Source organism: Lineus longissimus, chromosome 11 (assembly GCF_910592395.1).
Source record: "Lineus longissimus chromosome 11, tnLinLong1.2, whole genome shotgun sequence".
NCBI lineage: Eukaryota > Metazoa > Nemertea > Pilidiophora > Heteronemertea > Lineidae > Lineus > Lineus longissimus.
In genome coordinates, this window is record NC_088318.1 from 4451294 (window position 1) to 4473905 (window position 22612).

Here is a 22612-nt window from a genome sequence, read left to right on the forward strand (position 1 = left end):
AATAAACAGTTATGCTAGGATGGACAAAATATGTACAGTGGTCAGCGCCTGCTCTTTGGTTATTCTTTACTGATTGATGTTGTCAGTTTGAATTGCGTTCTGCATCTCTCCATGCGCCTGGCTTTAGTCCGACAGTGGCATTGGGTACGGGAGTGGGTAGGTGATATGCCTAATATGTGAGGCCCTTATTTGGAACAGGACCTGCTGTCACTGGTCTCAATGCATTGTGCAAAATAGCGTACTCCAATCAATCTATTGGGGGTTGCATGTAGATAGCAGCAATAAGTCCCTAAATGCAGTTCATTTCGTGTTTAACCTTTAATAAAACTTCAGTAAGGTTAGAAATTTAATGTAGTTCAATCATCGTGCCCATTTAACTAATGTATATTACATTTCAACTTTGCCCGCTCCATGGGTATATGCTAGTAAACAGAATGGCCCTCCATATATATATTGTGGATGGTGTAGTGCTTGGTCATGGGTTCGATTCTTGGAATTAACTCCTCAAATACGTTAGCCATGGGGTTTGAATCTGGATATTTAGGCCTAGGGTCTACTCCTCTCGTCAATGTGATGGTGTAGTGCGTTGGTTATAGGTACAATTCCTTCAGTTACTCCTCAAAAGGTTGGTGTCGTGCTTCAGTCATGGGTTCGATTTTGAGATTAGTTTAATTATTTTACAATCAAGATTATATCAGTCAAGACAGCCAGATACTTGAACAATTTTGATTAAAAAAAACCTTAAAAGACAATCATGTTCATAAAATTAACATTTATTTCATTTTATTACACAGAAGACCGGCAGTGGTCAGAAATAAAATCTCATTATACTAGTTGGGAACTACCATCCCCACTCTAACAATAAGTGGTATTTTATTGCCTTAGCGCAGGTGGTTCATGTACAGCTGTGTCACCTCAATGAAGTCAAACAGGAATGAGACTAGGAGAAAGGCGAATAAACCTGGCTCACATAATTGAGTTGCCACAGTAGCTACTGCAACAGGAGTCCATCTAACTTCAAATGTTATATGGATCTGCATGAACCAACATTTACAAGTTACAAGAATGGTGATGGTGGACATTGATATTGATAAAAATCAACCAATTAAAGGGAACTGACACCGCCCAGCGGTTTAGCCAACTTTTCGACTTTCACCGCCCGAGAAAGTCAAACTTCCAACTTCCTGTTCGAGTTCAGATTTGTAGCTCCGCCCCCAGTGCCCGAGCATGTGCAGTTCAATTTGTTATTATTGAGAATCATATTGAAAGTTTGCGTAATGGGGCGACCAAAAAAGGTCTCAAAAGCCGATCAACGGCTATGGATTTCGCGTGAGACGCTCGCGATATGGAAAGTGATAAGGAAGGAGTTGAATTTGAAGACAAATGATGGAGTTGCCCAACATTTGGCCGACTTGTACTCCGAGAAAACAGCCGTGAGTCATGCGATCTTTCATTCATGAGTTTTTGTAGTAAATTCCATAGTAGTGACGTCACTCAATGATTGACAGCTAGGCGCCATGTTTCATTCATGCCTCGTTCTGATCACCCGATACGCGGGAAATGAAAACGAGGTCATACAAACTGGCTGGGTGATGTCAGTTCCCTTTAATGAAATCCTCTATCAGCGGCCTGTCTTTACAATAAGAGACATGAAGATGAAACCAAACACCCTTTTGCAGTGCATCTCCCTTTTGTAATTGCACATAGAACTTGTAAACTTTTTACAGGGGCAGTCAAAAATGCTAAGTTTACCAATTTTGTACTGGTAATTCAGCAATCCTTTTTTTCATGATTCTTGTGGACCCCTTCTCCTGCCCGGAAAGTATTAGTGTCCTTCAAGCACCACTGCAACCTTAGTCCAAATCATTGTTATTCTCCGTTTTCTCTATTTTCAGTAAGTTTCGACATTACGTGATGCTGCATCTTTTGATTGCTTGTGCTTGGTGACAAATGAATGAAGTTTTTTTCTATCCAGGCCACAGGATTTAAGATCATACTCCATGTAAGGCTGAATAACAAATAATCCATGAAACCTGAAAATACATGAAAGAAACCATTGTTAGTCTATAGCGCAGGGGAAGAGAGTCGGCCTCATGATCAGGAGGTAGTGGGTTCAACTCCCGGTCGAGTCACTGTTTGGTTCCCCTACTGGTCGAGTTCAAGTGAGTGCCTTCTGGTTGCTCCTTGAAACCCCTGATTGATTTCTGTGGAGACCGGGGTTGTAATATAGTATCCCAGATGCACTTTGAGATGTTTTAGAATAAAGGTCTATTTAAAATATTCTGAAAAGCCAGGACTAACATATATCATATAATGAATTCCAATTTTTGTCTATTTTTCTCGTTAATACAATGTCACTATTTGTAATGATGACCTACCAAAAACGATGCAAATGATGTCATTAATCCTTCTTTTAATATCTCCACCATGCCCCCGTATTCCTCTTCATCAGCTTTTTGGAATGAACTAAAATAGATGTGGACTACACCAGCATTTATTGCGAAAAATCTGGAAGAAAAATTTCAGGTGATTGTTAATGTTTTAAACCGGATATCAAATAAACAATGGACAGTTTTGAAACCAACTGTCTCAGGGAGGTTGGTCAAGATGTCCTCACAGATGGCAATAGAGTTTTCTCATCAGTGGGCTTATTGTCAATTGCCTAATTTTTGAGTCAACATGAAGTTAAAAGATTTCAAAAAGATTGATTACTCTGTTATCAGTCAAAAATCACAACCTTCAACACTGAAGTTTCGAGAAGAAGAATATTTCAAATACAAACTTACACAATGATAGCAATTATTCCTTTGAATGGAAAAATACCCCATGCTACACCAATGACAAAACCAATGATCTGTCTGAACCAGTAGATTACATCCAAAAACTCATCCTGAAGTGGAGAAGTATGAATTATTATCATCATTATTACCAGCATCATAATCGAGATAGAATTTTAGCAGGAGGCGTTGAGTCTTCTGCTGTCTGCCCTGTTCTGAACCTAGTGAAGCACTCATCTCTCTCCATAGATATTTCGTGTGTAAATTACGCGTGGCCTACGGGCAACTTACACGCGACCTACGCAATGAAAAAATTTAGGGACAGCAATATTTGTGATTTGGACTGTAGACAAGAAATTCTTTACTCTCGATGCATGGTTTTCCTGAGATTTTTAAATCTTTTATAGTGAATCTCAGATAACCTATGCCTCTGAGTCAAGAATCGACATAAGGAAATGGCCTTTAGCCCAGCCTTCAAGACCTGAGGGTTGCTCTACACCATGCAGCCGTGTGCAGTAACAAGCAGCAAGCATGCAAACAACAAGTGGAAAACTGATTGCGCAAATAGCAACGGTAGAATTACGAAGACTCGTGGGTGTACAATCATGACAGGACCAATATTTATGTGGGATCAAGCAAAGTCAACCCCGACCAAGGCCTACGCCTACAGTAATCTGACCACTACTACACTACTCTTACTGTACTGAAGGAAAGTCTTTACCATAGCTCTCATTAGCAGTCTTTGATAAGTAAATGATTGAAGCGTTCATACAGATTACATTGTAGGTCTAGAGCATCTGCAGCTGAGGAAAAGAATTGCTTAAAAGCTACATCCGAAAATCATAACCATAGCCCAATACAATGCAAAATGTACAGGACTATTTTTAATTTTGGACAAAACTGTACTAACTTTATCTGTCCATTTTGACTCAGGTTTGAGAGCTTTGTGAAATATATCAAGTTTTGTCGGTTCTTTGACAATATCTTTTTCTCCTTTCCTTTGTCTAGTCGTCATATCTTCGCAAAATTCGTAAAATAAACAGAGAAAAGTCGACGTGTCTTCGCCGGTAACAAAACGGAAGTAGTTTTTGTAATTATGCGCATGCGTATCGGCTAGTGTTGTAAGCGGCACAAACCAAAATATTGTCAAAATTTTACAAATTTTCTCGTGAAAACCAGCGATTATCCCTATTCTGCTATCTTGATTGTAAAATAAATGTGATATAATGAAAGAACAAACGGTATAGTGATAGTACAATACCATTTAGTCTGCGGATTTTGCATAAAAAGTGCAAATTGCAGCCATGATGCGACCAGCTGGGGAACCTGGCCTTGGTCCAAGCCCAAGTTGTGGGCATGGGGCCAGTTCTGGTGGAGACTCGGCTTCTCTCTTTCAGACAGGTGATGCTGCAACAGGCGCCAGGTTAATGCGGGATGAGCAGAACAGCAGAATACAGGGCCAGGAAAAGCATGGTACCCCCAGCAGACAAGCTGCTGGCAACGCATCATTTGAAAATCATTTGTCAAAACAGAATGTCGAATACAAAGTAATCCTGCAGTTCGATGATAGCTACTTAAAAACTGGACCTGGGATAATAAAGTTTATTTTGACGGTATGTTTCTTATCAGTCCTCTTCTAATTTCTATGGTTTGTATGATATGATGACAGGACTAAGAGGATCTCAAAAATCCAGTACAACAGTATTTTAAGTCAAATGATGCATTTAGAAAATAGATCATTCAGATGGTCTAGTGACTAACATTAACTATCCGAAACACTGTGCTAGATCCACAGTTGTGACTCCTTGCTATTCCTTCAACTAATGAATCATTACTTGTCTAAAGCATGTGAGTCTTGAAACCATAAACTTTTATCTAAAAGAGATGATTTTATTCTCATGCTCCAATCTTTTTTGTGAAGTAATTGTGATTAACTTTTATCATTCGTTCAGTCTGAGCCAGAGGTTCATGCTTGTTTCTTCTGATGTATTTAATTATTTCATTACAGCTCCTCTCGGTCATTTCCCTCATCTGCGTGACCAGCTCAGGGACCTACCTCGGTTCCTACCTACTTCTGCCCATGGATTGGCATTTGAGAGCGTTTGTCTTCACTGCTGTTGGATGTTTCTTGACCAGCCTACTCTTCCTGACCATTCAGATTACAGGCCTAATCAAAATGTTCCAATTCAATTGGCATTTTGTGGTAAGTATCTTAAGTCCCCATCAGCAGCAATGGAGGTTGAGAACAGAAACTTATCAAGGATCCTTTTCCTTATACAGTAGGACCCCTCTTTTGAGGACACCCTCGAGACAGACAAGTGCTGTCCTTAATAGAGAGGTGTCCTGATTGGAGAGGTCAAGTTGAATGGAAACAACCAATTTGGTAGTCACTTTTGTTCTTAATATATTAGAGAGGTTCTGCTGTACATTGTTGAACACTTCGTAAATTTGAATTTTCTTTTTACAGGATCTTGCCGTCTTCTCATGGTTCACCTTCCTCTACCTATTTTCCTCCTCCCTGGTTGCCAGTGCCGTGGTTTATTACAAGTCAATCGAAGTCAAACCTTGGACCATTGAGCAGTTGATCATTGCATGCGTAAGTAGAAATTTCCATTTTCAATTTCCAATCCAGACCTACTCAATTCGTTCAAAAATTGGAAAATTAAACTGATAATCATGAATTCTAATTTCAAATTGTGTAAAATATACACTGAATTATGAATTCAGCAAGGCCCTGGTGTAGACTGACATACAAATACCATGAATGGGATGCCAAGTTTCAGCATATTTGCATGCATAAAACAGCACCAATGGGGCTGTTTATTTTTATTTTATTTATTTATTTAATCGTACATAATAGTACATTCAACAGAGTGCAATGCTGTATTGTGCAGTGAGAAAAATAAATAGATGGAAGAACATTTTAAAAACAAGTTAGAAACAGGCAGCGAATGTCACAACTAATTACCAGTGATACTCAATTGAACTTGTTTATACAGATATTATATTGGCCATCAACAAATTATTCAGTCTCAGGTGTCTGTAGAATTTAGTTTCCACATAAATCATTTAATATAGTATTAATCTCATCAAGATTAAAGAAATTGCGGTTTACTTGACCCTCAAGAAGAAACAATGAATGCGAACTTGGCGTGGGCATTCAAGATATCTTGGCAGTGTATTTTGTATTAATAGTGAGGTTTTGCAACCACCCGGTTAGGCCCGATGACGACGTTTATCTATAGTGTGAGTTCACCCGAACAATAGATAGACGTGGTCGTAGGGCCTAACCGGGCTGTTGCGAAACCTCACTATTATTACAGTGGGTCTCTCTTGATATTTGTGACTCGCTCTACCAAAACTAGGCGCTTGTCGCATCTGAACTCGACAGGTTGATACGGACTTGTTGTTCATTTCCCTATTGTAGACCTTTTGTGAAATCTATTACAAACTGATTTGGTCACATTTCACAAAAGGTCTACAATAGGGAAATGAACAACAAGTCCGTATCAACCTGTCAAGTTCAGATGCGACAAGCGCCTAGTTTTGGTAGAGCGGGTCACATTTTTTTTGGTTGCTCTACATGTAAAGTCGTTTTGAAGTGAACTTTATTGAGGAATAATTATTAGCAATGATTATGTCAGTGTCACTGTGTCATTTGAGAATATAACAACTTTGTGCCTCATGTATTAAAGTTCATTGGCACCGTTTCCCAAATTCCAGTTCATCATGCTTGTTTGGCTTGTACTGTGCTCAAAGTGAATGCTAGCTTCGCCCCCTGTAAGCTCTTAGTACCATTGCAACCTTATTGAGCACCAGGCCTGCTGGACACCTCCACAACTTTTTATCCCTTCAATTTCAGGTGCTTGGTTTCATGTGCATGGTATTCTGTGGATTGCTCGCACTGAATGGCTACAGGAAGTGGCATGGGTCTAGCCAGTTCCGGCGGTTCCGTCTTCAGGAGCTGGAGCGACTGGACCGATTATACAACTTGGAAAACGTCTAGAACCAGAAGCATCATACGAATTGAATGCGCTTTAAAAGTTTAATATGAATGAGGTGCCACACTGAATTCGGTTCATACCGTTTTCAATCCGCTTTAACCAACACAGTTCTTAAACCGAATTGAATACGAATCAGTTAAGCCGCATTAACGACATCGATTGAAATTTCAGTGTGGCGCGCTTAATACGTATTAAGAATTTTATTCCCAATGCGTAACTTCCTCTTCCGTTTCATCACTTGCCAAAGATTTTTATCAATTCCAATCACTGTCACTAATTCATTATTATTCGGGAACGTGTTTACAATCCCAGTTCACGGGGATTGAAACTATAGTGACTCCATTTTGCCAATCTGAGATAAAGAATCACCAGAACTCACCCGAAGTCCTCAAGGGTAAAATTATTTTCCGTAGGATATTGTCACTTTAGCCCTACTTTGCCTACGAACCATATTTCGACCGAATTTTGGTGTTTGATAGAGTTCTGGTGTTTGTAAGTTTGGAAAAATGAAGTTTATACTATAGTTTCACCTTAATCAAAGTTAAAATTGTGAAGACTTGTTTGTTTTTATTATGTGTTCTTATGGTAGGTATCCCACCATCTCTGGGGAGAATGATTGTATTGTATATATTTTTGTAAACTGTACAGTTTTGTGTAAATGTTATTGTTATCTCCTGTTAGAGTTTACGAAAGTTGTTGTCATGTGTGTTTACATGTAGTGCAAAATATCACAATTAGATTTCAATATTACCAAGTAGAAATTTGAGAACTTGATATTACCAGATATCCATCAGGGTTTCCGCCAGAGGGGATTCATCCCCCCCTAAAATATTTCAAGGGGGGATATCCCCCCCTTAAATTTGAGCACTGAAGTTTGTTTTACTGTCAAATGAGTAATTTTAATATTTAAAATAAGAGCATTTGGGAGCCAATCGTAGCGGTTTTAGGGCCAAAAAACGTCTCAGGAGGGGTCTATACCCTTTTTGAGAAAAAAAATTTTTAGAAATTTTTTTTTTTTTGCCCCCCTCAAATTTAATCCTGGCGAAAACCCTGTCCATTACTCCCATGATGTGTATCCAAGTTCTGATCTAGTAAATTTTCATCATTTTCGTCTGCATTTAGTACAAGCCTGTACATTATATATGTGTATTGTAATTATACTTCATGGGGCATTAAAATCAAAACAAGGGAAAGACACGCTCGGGTTCCCAATGTTTTACAATCCGTGTTCAATGTGAAAATATTCTGCTTAAGCTTCTTGTGAGTACATGTAAGTGTATCATGTTTAAAAGATGCAATACATAGTTTTATGGTGCAATAGTTTATAGATCTCTAGAAGCAATAATTTTTCAATAATATGTTTCTTATCACATCATAATGTGTGCAATTGTGAGTACCCGGTACTTCGTGTGAAGCCAGTCATGATACTCAGTATAGCGTTGCTAAAACGGTTACACGGGACGATCAGATGAATATCTATTAAGTTTTCTTCAGTTTTCTTCTATGTCCTGCGTAAAATCAGCTTTCAGCTTTGCTCTGATTTCTTTTGACAATCCTTCTCCAATCAGGTGATTACCGATTAAACTTTCCAAGGAAATTTTCATGTAAAAAGAGATAATAGGTAATTCATGACATTTCTTCTGTGGATTTATTGAAAGGTGGCATGGTATCAACTCATCTTTGGAAGCATTTCACCTGAGCCTTTTCATTGTTATGGTGAATTGATGCGTTGCAGGCCAGGCTTATCTTAATTGAAAACAAAATACATACATTTTCCTGCCTGTGTTTTCTTTTTATACGAAAGTCTGTTTGGTCAGGATGATCTTTTCGTGTGCAACTCGTTTTGTTCAATGTGATGTAAGATGGCTCAATGTTGTAGTGAAGTCTGTGATCTGTCGTTTATATTGGTGTACATGTAACTTGTTATGTTTTGCAATAAAAGGTCAATCATGAAATTATCTTTTTCAACTCATTTTCGCTGTTGTATTGATATGTGTTGACAAGCGACTTCAGTATTGTTTCTTACATGCGTCCAACCTCCAGTTAGTGGACATCCGTCTCTGGTTGTGGTTGAGGTGAGCAACCACCAAGTCACAACCAATGGTGGAGACAAGACACATTGCTGATTTCTTCTTCTTCAGCGTTCAACCTGCCTAAGTAAAACTATAACCTCAGTCCTGTGGCGGAGATGAAGCGGCTTGTCGCCCGAAGGTACGGCTGTGTTCCCCACAGCTTTTCTTCGACCTTCGTGTCTTTAGGCCAGAATCTATCTCGTAAATCCTGGTACAGGGGACAGTCCTGTAGGATGTGCGTTGGTGTTTGCACTGCTGTCTGGCATTGGCATTCTGCTGTGTCTCTTACTCCTATACGTTTAAGATGCCCACGTAGGCCACAGTGGCCTGTTCTTAGACGGTAGATGGTAGTAGCGTCTTTTCGGTCAAGTAGCCACAGCTGGTCTGATTGGGGGTGGTGGTTTCCCTGGATTTTCTTCCAGTCATTTCTGCATTTCTGCTTCAGGAGTGTTGTTATTTCTCTGTATGACTGCTTCCCATTTGGCTGGATCTGTAGGCTTCCTTCTTTTGCTAGTTGGTCAGCCCTTTCATTTCCAGGTATTCCACAGTGGGCGGGAATCCATTGCAAGACCACGTGGTGGTTACTGGTGAGATCTTGGAGGTGTTCTTTCAGATCTTTGATGTCTGACTCGATGTTTTGCACATTGCTGATGACCCTTTAGACTTTACCCCATGGTCTACTTGTACAGTCACGTGTATCTAGGCGTCTCTGGTTGTGTTAAGTCACCAGCTAGTCACAACCAATGGTGGAGACAAGACACATTGCTGATGACCCTTCAGACCTTACCCCATGGTCTACTTGCACAGTCATGTGTATCTGTCTCTGGTTGTGTTGAGCCACCACCTGGTCACAACCAATGGTGAGACAAGACACATTGCTGATGACCCTTCAGACCTTACCCCATGGTCTACTTGTACAGTCATGTGTATCTGTCTCTGGTTGTGTTAAGCCACCAGCTAGTAACAACCAATGGTGGAGACAAGACACATTGCTGATGACCTTTCCAACCTACTCCATGGTCTACTTGCACAGTCATGTGTATCTGTCTCTGGTTGTGTTGAGCCACCGGCTAGTCACAACTAATAGTGGAGACAAGACACATTGCTGATGACCCTTCAGACCTTACCCCATGGTCTACTTGTACAGTCATGTGTATCTGTCTCTGGTTGTGTTGAGCCACCAGCTAGTCACAACCAATGGTGAGACAAGACACATTGCTGATGACCCTTCAGACCTTACTCCATGGTCTACTTGTACAGTCACGTGTATCCATCTCTGGTTGTGTTGAGCCACCAGCTGGTCACAACCAATGGTGGAGACAAGACACATTGCTGATGACCCTTCCAACCTTACCCCATGGTCTACTTTCACAGTCATGTGTATCTGTCTCTGGTTGCGTTGAGCCACCAGCTAGTCACAACCAATGGTGAGACAAGACACATTGCTGATGACCCTTCAGACCTTACCCCATGGTCTACTTGTACAGTCATGTGTATCTGTCTCTGGTTGTGTTGAGCCACCACCTAGTCACAACCAATGGTAGGGACAAGACACATTGCTGATGACCCTTCAGACCTTACCCCATGGTCTACTTGTACAGTCATGTGTATCTGTCTCTGGTTGTGTTGAGCCACCAGCTAGTCACAACCAATGGTGAGACAAGACACATTGCTGATGACCCTTCAGACCTTACCCCATGGTCTACTTGTACAGTCATGTGTATCTGTCTCTGGTTGTGTTGAGCCACCAGCTAGTCACAACCAATGGTGAGACAAGACACATTGCTGATGACCCTTCAGATCTTACTCCATGGTCTACTTGGACAGTCATGTGTATCTGTCTCTGGTTGTGTTGTGAAGTGTACTTGTATATTTTATTCATACTCTAGATTCATCGATATAAGACCGTTTCTGTGTAATCAAGAAATTGCAGATATTTTGCACATGGGAAGTTGCCAAAAATCAACATGTCAAAGCAATCTTACATTAGCTGCATGTCTGTCTGCTGATCTGACTGGTTGGGATTGTCACAGTAGAAAGATTCCGATTTTGATCCGAGATGGTGACTTTTTTCTCTGGACACCATCATTCAAGTCAATTCTTGTGAGGTATGTTTACTTGGCACTGCAAACATTCAAGACACAGTGTTTCATTGCTTTTGCGATACCTGGCAACATCACATCTGTCGTCAAATTGCCAGGCCTCTTTACAGCCTCAGTTGTTGCTGATCCATTACAGTATCATAGCACTCGTTTAGTTTCAGTGGTGGACACGCATATTAGGTTTTTAACGAATGTGCGTCTGGTAAAGACACAGGTCTAAAAAGACATGGTTTTCAAAATGGTGGAAGTACAATGATTGGAATGCATTGTACATGTACACAGGCATATTTAAATATCGGGTCTCCTGTTTGATGTTGTGAATAAACCTATACATCATAACTCTAACTGTTTAGTGAAAGAAAGTACGCGGCAATGTTCTCATCCTAGCAATATTTGCTAGTGTTGTCCTCGATTCAAAACTGCTCCAGTTCGTGACAAATTAGGAAAATACAGTAAAAAGAACACAATTTCCACTTACAAATTGATAGAATTTATCATAGAAAGTTAAACCTATATACATGTAGAGTTAGCAGAGAGTAAAATAAATGTTAACAATAGCTAAGTTTCATGACTGTTCAATAAAACTTCAAGAGACTCATCACTATTATCGGGAGGACACTATACCTGTATGTAGTCCCAATCCTTCAGGCATTATCTTCAGTCCACTGTACTATTTTGCCATGCAAATACATGTATGGTAAATTCGCATTTTGTATTGTAACTGTTCAAAATGTAGTGATTAAAAAATGATAAAAAAACTTGTGACACGGATAATGGATGGTTTTATTTCAAAACGAGACAAATCAATGTTGACCATTTGAGAAAGATGCGACTTTAAAATAGTGGATCTAGCAATGGGTGGCAACCCTCATTTTCCAAAATGCCGGCCACCGGGGTATGTTGCTTTGAATGAAACTCAACTCCTCAAATGTATGATTGGGAAAGGGAGGTACCTGTCCTTACGTCTCATGTCGAAAAGGCCCCATCTCAATTCCCGACAGGCATTTTCAACGAATCGTGACAATTTTGTGGACCTCCCGCATCCCGCTTATATGATCCCAAAGTCCCGGCCTTTTTTTGTTTATCTCCCCCAGCATCCCAAAAAAGACTGTACCATCACATGACACTCACCAGACATATGTGACCCGCCATGACAAAACAGGTCGCATGTCGCTCTGAGCTTGACAGGTTGAGACAGACTGGTTGTTCATTTCACCATTGTCTGCCTTTTGTAAAATCGGAGTATATCAATTTCTTCTATTACATGTATGTCCTGGTGTCATTTTAGGCTCATCTTCTGTGCGACATGCGACTCATTTTGTCGTGGTGGGTCACATATTTCCTAGTGAAAGTGAACGCTCTTGCCAACCCAAATTTAACCACGCAGTGCACTCGTCATCACAGTTTGAATTTCAACCAAGGAGTATTTGATTTGAAGAGCAGTGAAAACAGATTCACAAAGCACAGACTTAGAAACATAAATTAATGGCGTAACACAACAAACACAAATATTATGCAATCAAAATCTCAAAAAACTTAATGATTATAATCAATATTCTTACCTAGGTTATACTTATATCTACTATAATGATAAATCGTAATAACACCAACAAATCGTTTAGTGGAGACAGAAAACTTGCAAACACGCCAAATACTCTAGGTTCACACGCCTAAGGTCCACTGTAGTAAGCCAGTGTATGTTTACATTTTAGTAGGCCCACGATCGGAGTAAGTTTCTTCAGGCCTATACTTGATTGACCAGCAGCGTCAATGGCAATATAGAAGGCCTAAACTTTTCCCATTACAGGCCTAGAAATGTGCACTATGTAAAGATCTGGCTGGACGTTTGGAGTGAGAAACTAGAGTAGTTTGGAGTGAGATTACACATGTACTTCTCAAAACCCCCAAGTCACTTACGACACAACACCATAACAAACTGATTCAAAAATCTGGATACACTTCAAGATTAACCCTTCAATTTCTCCCGAAACATTTGTCCCTTATTTCAAAAGGATTTTTTTAGATAGACTCTCTCCTTCCAGACAAAGTCTATTGTACAGAACGTCCAATATCACCGATTTGAACCAGAATCATTGGTCTTGTCCAATTCTGAAATAAGTGTCATGAGTATTGTCAGTATTCTAAAATCACACACATCAAGGTTATCCATCTTATTCTACTTATGTTTTAGGTCACATAAATGAACCCTTACCCTTCAAAGAAAAAAAAACTTAAAAATTGGCACATTACAATCTACTACTACACGGTACATTTACTGTATAACATCCAAGAATTGACATTGCCACTACCATTACAAATTAATAACAAACTCACTGAGGTGATACATGTAAGCTATAAAACCTGAATCTAGACAGAAATCATTAAACTTACAGCAAAAACATTCTGGTTAAAAACTTGCAGACAAGAAATTCAGAAGCTAAAATCTGGTGGTAAAAAATCACAATTCAATCACATAATCAGAAAAAATACTTTGAGTGGAAAACTTTCAGTTGGCCATCCATTATTTTTAAAAGTTTCACGAGCGTACAAAGCGTTTGCAGGGGGAGGGGGTTAAGAGACTACCGTATACTTTTTCTAAAATGAAAAATGATTATTTGTCAAAGCGTGAATTACTGGCTATTTTCAAAATGAGCACTTGGAAAGCTCTGCTCTTTTCACTTCATTGACCACGGGTTCCGATTGTTTCGGTACAATCTGGCACTAAGTACAATCCATGGGAAAAAAAGTCCCCTGACCTAGTTTTAAAAACATGGAACAAGCAATTACTTATCCACTTTAAAATACTTCATTTTAGGATGTACTTGTACACTTCTGGGGGAGGGATAGTGATTGGTCAAAATTGTACAGTTTGCACGCTCATAAAAATGTTAAAACGACGGACAGTGCCTTGTAGTTCAACGTGTTTGATTAATTTCAATTGGATAAATTCGCACAGCATCCGGTCGGCGAATGTTACACTGAACATTATAGACAAGTCAGAAACACATATTTCAACTAATTTTAAACATACAATTCTACAAAATATAGCTTGCTTCATATAGTCAAGTACAAGTTTACAAACTTCTTTTTCTCTCTAAAATACTTATTTTGAGGTATGAAACTTTAATCTTAGTTAAGTCCAACATACATATAATGTCCAACAACAGTGAACATGTCATTTGTTCGACATTTTCAAAATTTACCACAGTAGGCACTTCTTCACGCCCTATCACGAGGACACAGGAGACATTCGATCCTTGCTGATACAATATGCATGCAAACAAATAAGTGGTCAAGATTAGGCACTGTGAACATTATCATTACTCGCCAGAGTTCACTGAGAAATCACGTTACTACATCACGTCTCACGCTTCATGCCAACAGAAGACTATTCAAAGCAGCACATGTTGCCAGAACTTATAGCGTCAACTTGATCAATCTTTGTTTCATGGAGTGAATCCTGACATGCAACTCATAAAACAAGACGTCTTTGCAAATTTCGCTTCGGAGAACAGATTTAGAACACGACACGTTGAGCTACTTTTACCAGAAGTGGAAGAAATGCATATCACCAGAAAGCTTGTCTTTCAAACACAACATCAATTCACAACCACATGTTTTATGCACAATAGTTTTAAGACGTTACATGTGTATTTGCTACATCAGTTCGGCAAACGTCAAAATTCGGCAGCGATGCCGTTCGAGGAATCCCCCGTTGCTGTTAACGGCAACGGTTGCTTTATACGGCATCCCTCGGATGCCTCACGCGGCATCCCTCAGCTTCGGGATAATTTCGGGGCCGAGCGCTGCCGATCGGGGGTTCCACTATAGATTAATAGGGGGCAGCTGGTATTGATCTAAATATTTACCCAAGGAAATGTAAGTCTATCCACGCATTTTTGAAAATTCTCAATTTTCAGAATGGCCTCCACTGAAATGTGGCGTCAGACCAACTGATGGAGATTCAATTCTAATACACTTACTCAAATACAGCTAATTAATACGACCTGTCCCATGTCCCCGTCTTGTAAGCTCTCTCAGCAGACGACATGTACTGCAGAATATTCTGGCGCAAATTTGTGTGTAAAATATGTGTTTTTTAATTTATTTCAGCAGTAACCAAAAAAAACCGGAATTAATCGAACGATGCTCACATGATTTTCAATGCTGTGGTGTCAATTTTCACCGGAAGTGTCACTTTACGGCAACGGTTGCCTCAGACGGCATCGCTGCCGAATTTTGACGTTTGCCGAACTGACATGTACTGCAAATAGCACTACTCATGACATTGCCAATTCCCCTAAAACAGTGGAGCCAAAAGTTTACCAGGCCTCTAGGTGTAGTGCAGTGCAGTACTGAAATGTCAGAGCAAAGGCGAAAAATACCATTATATCTGTATTTAGGGTCATCCATTTTGCTTGTCAACATTCAATGCACACTTAAAAACTCTAATGAAACTACACAGTCGTAAAAGACAGATTAAAAAAAACTATATTTTTGAAATATTCTGACAGGGGAATGGAGGCAATCTGCCAAAAAGAGTATGCTTTGTTCTGGGTTGAAAATGTTATCAATAATAGATGACCCCTTAGACAATTCCAGTTTCACAGCTGAACAAAATGTTTTAGTGGATTTCAAATTGGGGAAGATCTTTTACCATCATCAGCGAAGTGAGCAACAACCTTCACACATCACACCGAGACATGAGGCCTCCTTTGAATAAATCGACCCTCAGTTAAGCGTCATCTTCATCATCATCGTCTTCAGTTTTCGACGAACTTCTACATTTTTTGTGCTTGATATCCTCCTGGCTCGGTGATTGGACTAGAACGCCATTATTTGTATTTTTATTACAATTCTGGTCCGAGCTAGCACTGTTTTTATACGCGTTGTGAGCTAGGGGGTACACCGACTCATCTGGGTCCACGTCCCCGTAAAGTACAAACCGTTGGTGAGCTTCCAGAAGTTTAAGGCAAAATTCCTCATCGTTGAAACGTTTCGGCATTGGTGGATGCTTTTCTTTGAGCCGTTTCTTTTCCTAGAAGAGAACAGGTCACACTGAGACACCAAAACAACAAGGCCAATGCATGTCATCACTGAAAGAACGATTTAACTGATCAGGAAACACAAATCAGGGAGTTGATTACTTCTATAGGGAGTCTGGAGAAGAAGGTTAACCATGTACAGTACTTGATGCCTACTCCTGAATGCATGCCAAATTTTTTATCAGCAACCAATCTGAGATGATAGGAGGCCATTCATAAATGCACAAATGAATCCCAATCAGCAATAGAATAGTTATTACTATAGCTGTATAGTGATATCAGCACAGTGATGGAAATTTGAGAAAAGCCCTGGTCCAACTGAGAGATGTACCGGTATATAAAATTTACCTCTTTAAGTCCCCTAAATTCAAATGCTTGGAGCTGGCGCTGGAATCCAAAATTGGGGCTGGCACATTTTCTTGCACCTTTGACAGCGTTTAGTGTCTCCCTCCAACCAAGATCTGTCACCGTCATCATATAGGCAACTGACACAGTCACACTACGAGATACCCCAGCCAGACTGAAATGGAGAATTCCCGAATCAAGAAAGTCGAAACTTGCACCCTGAAGTCACAACCACAATACTGGGATAAAATCAGTTGAAGGATACGTACCAATGGACAAGGACATTCCCTCCATTGATTCTAGCGTCGTGAATGAAATCGTTGCATTCAGAGAAATATGGCGTGAGGTCAGTCGACGGTGAGTCACTTACAGTTATACAGAGATACTTCTTGCCCTAAAAAGAGAAGTTAATTTTTTTTTCAATATAGACGTATAGATAAATAATTGAAAAGACAACATGACAGAGCTACTAATAGGCTCTAGGAAAATTCGTCCCCGGAAAATTCGTCCCCGGAAAACTCGTCCCCGAGGAAAATTCGTCCCCGGATAATTCGTCCCCGAGGATAATTCGTCCCTGGAGAATTCGTCCCCGAGGATAATTCGTCCCTGGAAAATTCGTCCCAGAGGAAAATTTCGTCCCCGGAAATAGTCCCCTAGGATAATTCGTCCCTGGGAAATTCGTCCTCGAAGATAATTCGTCCCCGAAAAATTAAACAACAATTGAAAGTTTCTGACATTACTTTCTAGTAATAACTACTACTTACTACTTTCGACTTTTCTCATTCATTATATCTCTCTTTACTACCCTACCAGCTAGTTACCTACTCCACTCTTTTCAAAGTAGGTAGAGGTGGGCAGGCGAAATTTTTTTTTTTTTTCAAATAAGTATTTTTACTGGTCAAAATGAAAGAAAAGCTCTAAATTCTTCAATAAAATATTTCGCCTGCCTACTTCTACCTACTATAAAAATAGTGGGGTAGGTAACTAGCTAGTATGGTAGTAAAGAGAGGTGTTACACTGAATGAGAAAAATCGAAAGTAGTAGTTATTGCTACAATCCATTCGACAAGACTCAGAAAGTAAAGTCAGAAACTTTCAACTTTGTAAAATATTCTGGGGACGAATTATCCTAGGGGACGAATTTTCCAGGGACGAATTATCCTCGGGGACAAATTTTCCGGGGACGAATTATCCTCGGGGACGAATTATCCTCGGGGACGAATTTTCCGGGGACGAATTTTCCTTGGTGACGAATTTTCCGGGGACGAATTTGCGGGGACGAATTTTCCGGGGACGAATTATCCGGGGCCGAATTTTCCTGTAACCCTACTAATACTATAATCCTGTGAAAAATGTCGAAGTAAGGTTAAGTTTGTTTATTAGAGGTCACCCCTAATGGAAAGGTAAGCCATCTTTGGCTGATGAGACACTCTCTACTTCCAAACTCCTATCTCTAATGCCAGGCGCCTGTCGAGAAGACAGTTTGTACCCTATATTCAACTAGCTGGTGGCTAACAAACCGGCCGCATTGGGACGAGGTTACCAGCGGGCCTCGAACCTCCGACCTTCCGTTCACGAGGCGGACACCTTAACCACTAGGCCATCGAGTTCGGTAGATGTATAGTCAGGGAAAGACACTGCCACACTGATACTCACGGTATGCATTTTCTTGGCATTGTCATGAATTGAGAGGATATGTGTGATGTCATTATCATCGAGTTGGCGGAAGTCTTTTGAGTCTCGTATATTCCCAATATACAGACCAGGAAGAACCTGCAACCAATGTAAAAATTGGCCGTAAGTCTGGATGACCAACACAGATTAGGATTAGGAATGTACAGAAGAACCTCTCTATTAATGACACCCTCGAGACTGACAAGTGCTGTCCTTAACAGAGAGGTGTCCTGATTAAAGAGGTCAAATTGAATGGACACCACCAATTTGGGACCAAACCTAGTGTCCTTAATTTAGAGGTTGTCCTTGATAGAGAGGTGTCCGCTAAGGGAGGTTCCATTGTACTAGCATGTCGTTATTTCTGACGCACTTGCTCATTACTGTAACTGTTGGGAGGCTAATTTCTCTAAGTTGTAGAAAAAAGAGAAAAAACCTCACAAGACAAAATTAACAATACTACAGACTGTGCATCTGCTCCCATTATACCTGCACCTTGGTAAGTTGAGCCAAGTTTGTGTATTGTAGGGCCTACTCCTTTGCTAAGATGCTGACCCACTTACCAATAGCCTCAGGAATGCAGCTTGGTTAGGTAAGCATGCTAAGGGAAAATCTCAGAATAGGCCAAAGCCAAAAAATGATGAATTTTTGTTCAGGGGAGGGGGTTATTAGTCACTTTCATCATGAAAAATTTGTGTTAAAAACGACCAGTGTACATACTTGTTTTTAATTTTTACAGTCCTACTACCACAGTTATCATGTAACAGCTCTGTTTTTATTCTTTTGAGAGGGGAGGAGACTAAATGAAATGGCAAGGGCCATTGCGCTAACCTCCCTCACTTCACAGACATGTTATTGTTTTCAATTTTAATGGCCAAATCAGGATACGAACCGAGCAAATTTTAGTCTACAAGGTTTCATAACAGGGCTACATACCAAATGCAAGTCAGAGGTTCCAGTACATAATCTAAACGTGCCACCATCAGCCAATTTCCTCTGTGACCTTGAAAAGTAGGTCAAATCAAAAACCTGTGTGATATGCCATGTATCGTCATAGGGAGACATCACTTTTTGTGTTTTCGGTTTTAACTACCTGGTGGCAAAATCAGGAATCGAACAGGACCGAAATTTGCTCTCCCAGGTGTCATTACATAGGGGAACGTATATACCAAATTTCAAGTTGATAGCTCCAGCAGTTACAAAACGTGCCTTGCTAACGGACGACAAACTGCGCCATAAGATCAGCTCACATCTCTGGAAGTGAGCTAAAAATGTAGGCTTCAATCAACCTGTTTTGAGATGGTTATGATTTAAGTATAAAACACATACCTTGTTCATACCATTGCCCATGTTTATAATATCACAGTTCGACTAGGAGAAGAGATCTATTTAGGCACAGTTCCCTATCATGCCTATTAGGGAGAAAACGTTGAGTCGTCGGGTGAAGTTCCTAGCTCCAGCCGATGGTCTTCAGGTTGATGTGGATGGATGTCGTCCGGTGCCGATGATGCTGGTTCAGCTTAATTCTGAAAGAAGGTTAAGAAGAAACTTTGTTGTCGGTCACCAAAGCAGGAGCTGGCTTAACTATCCAGGCAGTCCATCTGTCATCCTCTCCTTTGCATACATTGTGAAAGGCCCTTTGCCAGTACTACCTATGATCTAAGGCCAAGGGAAAACAAACCACAGATCTTCCCGGGCAAAGACGGCAGAACGACAATAGGCCTTTTCGACAAAGACGAATCAGAGCTAAATCAAATCTAATGCGTACAGCAGCTCAGAACAAGTCTGAAGGCCTAAGCTGGCTTCACACAATTATAAGCCACTGTGACACTTTGTTCCAGGTGAAATGAATGACTGGTCAGCGTCCAAACAAACTTCTCCAAAAAGGTCGATGGCTTCTGGAGATCTGATCGTCAGTGAAACCTATTGCGAAGACGGTTTATTTTCCCTTCCCAACCCTAGGTACTAGGTTGGTTGTACAGGCGTATCTGGTAAAAGGGCCTAGGTGATTCACATAGGCCCTTTTCCAGATATGCCGGTACCCCCTACCTAGGGACAGCAAAACAAACCACCTTGACAATAGGTTTTTGGTCAATGACGCCAGACAATGCCTCTCGAGCCATTGTCTGGCATCTTTTATCGTGAAGATCTATCGTAAAGATGGTTTGTTTTGCCCACCCGAGGGGGTACAAGCGTATCTGGCAAAGGTCCTATTCTACTGGCAGTGCGATTGTGTCAAGAGAGAGAACATGGTGATGATGGTCATGGGCATGGCCGGTGTGGTCCAAGAAAGAGTCTTGTGAGTGTTTTTTGTGTGGATCTGGATTCTCAATCTACAGCACCTCCGGAACGGAGGATAAAAAGGCTGATGGGTTGAGTTGCGTTATCGAGGCGCCGATGTGGTTGTTGTGAATGTGAAGAGAATGACCAGCACGCATGATAATATGCATGTTAGAATAGAACAACTACATGCCCAGACATGCCAGACTAAAATCATAGCGTGCCATTATTCTGACTTCACTTTGGGTTTCGCAACAATGTAGCCCACTATGTGACTGTAGTGTAAACACACACATGGCACGTGCATGTGCAAGTGCACACGCCGCCCACGCACATAAAATAATTTGTAAACAATGATTGAATGAAGAGTAACACACGTCAATATTCGTTTAAAGGCACGATCTCACTATCATTTGGTTCCTCATTATTTCCTTGACTATTTGCCACATACGTACAATCATTTCAACACTGCAAAATAAGAGAATAAAGCGAAGATACCTGGACCATGCAGCCTCCAGGTGTGACCTACATTTGGTGACATTCCTTCATTCTACGCGTGTCAGTTTCTAAAAATAGTAACAAGTCATCTCGGGTAACCACTCTGCCCACAGAAGAAAATAAGTATCAAACCTCTGCTGTAAAATGGACGACTACCACCCATGACCCAATTTAAAAATGGGCTATATGATTGGCTCTTTTTGAATGTCATCATTTCAACATGTGCGAGGGTCAGAACTATTTCTCTCTCATTTAAAATAGTGCCGATATTTTACGGATTGAACTTTCTTATCACTTGCGTTTTTGCAAATTTATGTATTCGATATATTATCATATGTTTATATTGCGAATTTAGTAAATCAGTAAACAAAACCGCTGGGTGTGTTTCAGCCAATCAATTACTTTTGCATCCGCCAGCAATATGTCGGCAAATGTCGTACAGCCGAGCAGGTGTCTCGACTTTTTGAGCCTTAATCATAACATGCGGAGGTTGCGCTCGGTTGGTGACGTCAATCAGGCAGAGGATGTTTCGGTCTGTAAACTTTTTTGGCGGGATATTTGAATCGGGCGCAATCATTGCGATATATAATTCTGTTGATTGCTTTCTCTCTTGCAGGGCCGGAGAAGCGAACATTAACCCCTGATTTTCTCAGGATGCTCTAAAAAAGAAAGAGCTAAATCCGCTCTTAAAGAGCTAATTTAGTGATCGCTCTTTCTGAAAGAAGAGAGAAATTTTATGTATGTGAAAAATATTGTGTACATTCTGCTACAGTGTTTTTTTCAGTGCGTTTATTAGCTCAACACACCTGCAATTTTCTAAGTTATGATTGTAATTATTTCATAATCACAAAAGGGGGAAGATTATCTAATCCACGTTTCGCCATTCTCTTGTCTCAAAGAGCGATCACTAAAATTATCTCTTTAAGAGCGAATTTCGCTTCTTTCCTATATTACCCGCACACCGATTTATCAGCGGTTTGCAACAATCCAAAACTAAAGTAAAGGGATACCACTTGCCCAACGAGACTAACGATACATGAGCCGATTACTGTATCTTTTTTTTACCTAAATCTTTATTTTTCTTACATATTGGCCTAACTCTAATTTTAGGTCTCAAGGCAATTTCTTGTGTATGAGAGATCTGCAAATCAAGAAAGTCATTAGCCGCGCGCGCGCGTGCGCGAGGAGGGATTGGGTAAAGGGGATCCACACCTTGAGGGTCAAGATGGTACATGTACTTGAAAAGATACCTGAACAAAAAGTAACCTGAGGATGGATTTCATCAAAATTCACAGAGCCGGCAGAACATGGAAAAGTCAATTTGCTACATGTAGATCTATAGGCCGACGGGACACAATGTAAAAACATCAATGTATGACACTGCTGCATGTACATGTACATACAAGCATTGTACCGTAGGCAGGGTTACCGAAATGTAATGTAAAATTCTGGGACGAGAGGGTACCAAAATGAGATTAAAAAGCCCCCGACATTTGAGGAAATCGCCTCAGTAGATTTTGCGCCAAAAAGAACGTGGTCATTGATAAACGTTGTACATGTATATACTTCTGAAGAAACCGATCTTTAGATATTCAAAGTTCAAATTTAATAGCAAGAGCGCAATGATTTGTTGTTCACAGAGCCTGGTCCGTGGTATTCTCCAATGCTAATCTAGCAACAACCATGCAAAATGCAAAATTCATAGACTAATAAGCTGAACTTTGAAGACAATTGTGATGAAAGAGATGTATGCGTCCCTCCCCAGGGCAGGAATAAATCAGTTCGGACCCGAGAACTTGACATGTAGTTCATCCTTGAG

At 40.4% G+C, this 22612-nt stretch overlaps 3 protein-coding genes across 5 annotated transcripts; 1 reads left to right on the forward strand and 2 right to left on the reverse strand.

The window, feature by feature from the left end:
* Positions 1 to 1099: 1099 nt before the first annotated feature.
* Positions 1100 to 3873, reverse strand: LOC135496057 (GEL complex subunit OPTI-like). Its single transcript, XM_064785166.1, has 4 exons — positions 3688 to 3873; positions 2787 to 2890; positions 2379 to 2508; positions 1100 to 2033 (listed from the first exon to the last, which is right to left on the reverse strand). Exons 1-4 carry the CDS (start codon positions 3790 to 3792, stop codon positions 1992 to 1994), a joined length of 381 nt encoding a protein of 126 aa, XP_064641236.1. The 5' UTR covers positions 3793 to 3873; the 3' UTR covers positions 1100 to 1991.
* A 20-nt stretch (positions 3874 to 3893) lies between these two features.
* Positions 3894 to 8736, forward strand: LOC135496056 (uncharacterized). Its single transcript, XM_064785165.1, has 4 exons — positions 3894 to 4390; positions 4786 to 4980; positions 5245 to 5373; positions 6640 to 8736. Exons 1-4 carry the CDS (start codon positions 4082 to 4084, stop codon positions 6781 to 6783), a joined length of 777 nt encoding a protein of 258 aa, XP_064641235.1. The 5' UTR covers positions 3894 to 4081; the 3' UTR covers positions 6784 to 8736.
* A 2686-nt stretch (positions 8737 to 11422) lies between these two features.
* LOC135495910 (dual specificity protein phosphatase 22-like) lies at positions 11423 to 20853 on the reverse strand. 3 transcript variants are annotated; one of them, XM_064784934.1, is made up of 6 exons: positions 20794 to 20853; positions 19356 to 19541; positions 18001 to 18117; positions 16615 to 16739; positions 16349 to 16520; positions 11423 to 15993 (listed from the first exon to the last, which is right to left on the reverse strand). In XM_064784934.1, the coding sequence occupies exons 2-6, from the start codon at positions 19356 to 19358 to the stop codon at positions 15691 to 15693; spliced, it is 720 nt and encodes a 239-aa protein (XP_064641004.1). In that variant the 5' UTR covers positions 19359 to 19541; positions 20794 to 20853; the 3' UTR covers positions 11423 to 15690. The 3 variants fall into 3 exon arrangements, with proteins under 3 accessions (XP_064641004.1, XP_064641001.1, XP_064641002.1); XM_064784931.1 differs by having other exon boundaries at positions 19345 to 19541; XM_064784932.1 differs by having other exon boundaries at positions 19345 to 19541; positions 20825 to 20852.
* Positions 20854 to 22612: the final 1759 nt, after the last annotated feature.

Bases quoted from the DNA above. Each gene is read 5' to 3' on its own strand.
- LOC135496057 (XM_064785166.1), bottom strand. From the start codon at position 3,792: ATGACGACTAGACAAAGGAAAGGAGAAAAAGATATTGTCAAAGAACCG. The intron at 2,891-3,687 runs GTTAGTACAGTT...TCTCCACTTCAG, and splicing joins AGTCAAAATGGACAGATAAA to GATGAGTTTTTGGATGTAAT. The intron at 2,509-2,786 runs GTAAGTTTGTAT...TTTTTCTTCCAG, and splicing joins GGAATAATTGCTATCATTGT to ATTTTTCGCAATAAATGCTG.
- LOC135495910 (XM_064784931.1), bottom strand. From the start codon at position 19,365: ATGGGCAATGGTATGAACAAG. The intron at 16,521-16,614 runs GTACGTATCCTT...TCTCCATTTCAG, and splicing joins GGGAATGTCCTTGTCCATTG to TCTGGCTGGGGTATCTCGTA. The intron at 15,994-16,348 runs GTAAATTTTATA...GTTCTCTTCTAG, and splicing joins AATTTAGGGGACTTAAAGAG to GAAAAGAAACGGCTCAAAGA.
- LOC135496056 (XM_064785165.1), top strand. From the start codon at position 4,082: ATGATGCGACCAGCTGGGGAACCTGGCCTTGGTCCAAGCCCAAGTTGT. The intron at 4,391-4,785 runs GTATGTTTCTTA...ATTTCATTACAG, and splicing joins TAATAAAGTTTATTTTGACG to CTCCTCTCGGTCATTTCCCT. The intron at 5,374-6,639 runs GTAAGTAGAAAT...CTTCAATTTCAG, and splicing joins AGCAGTTGATCATTGCATGC to GTGCTTGGTTTCATGTGCAT.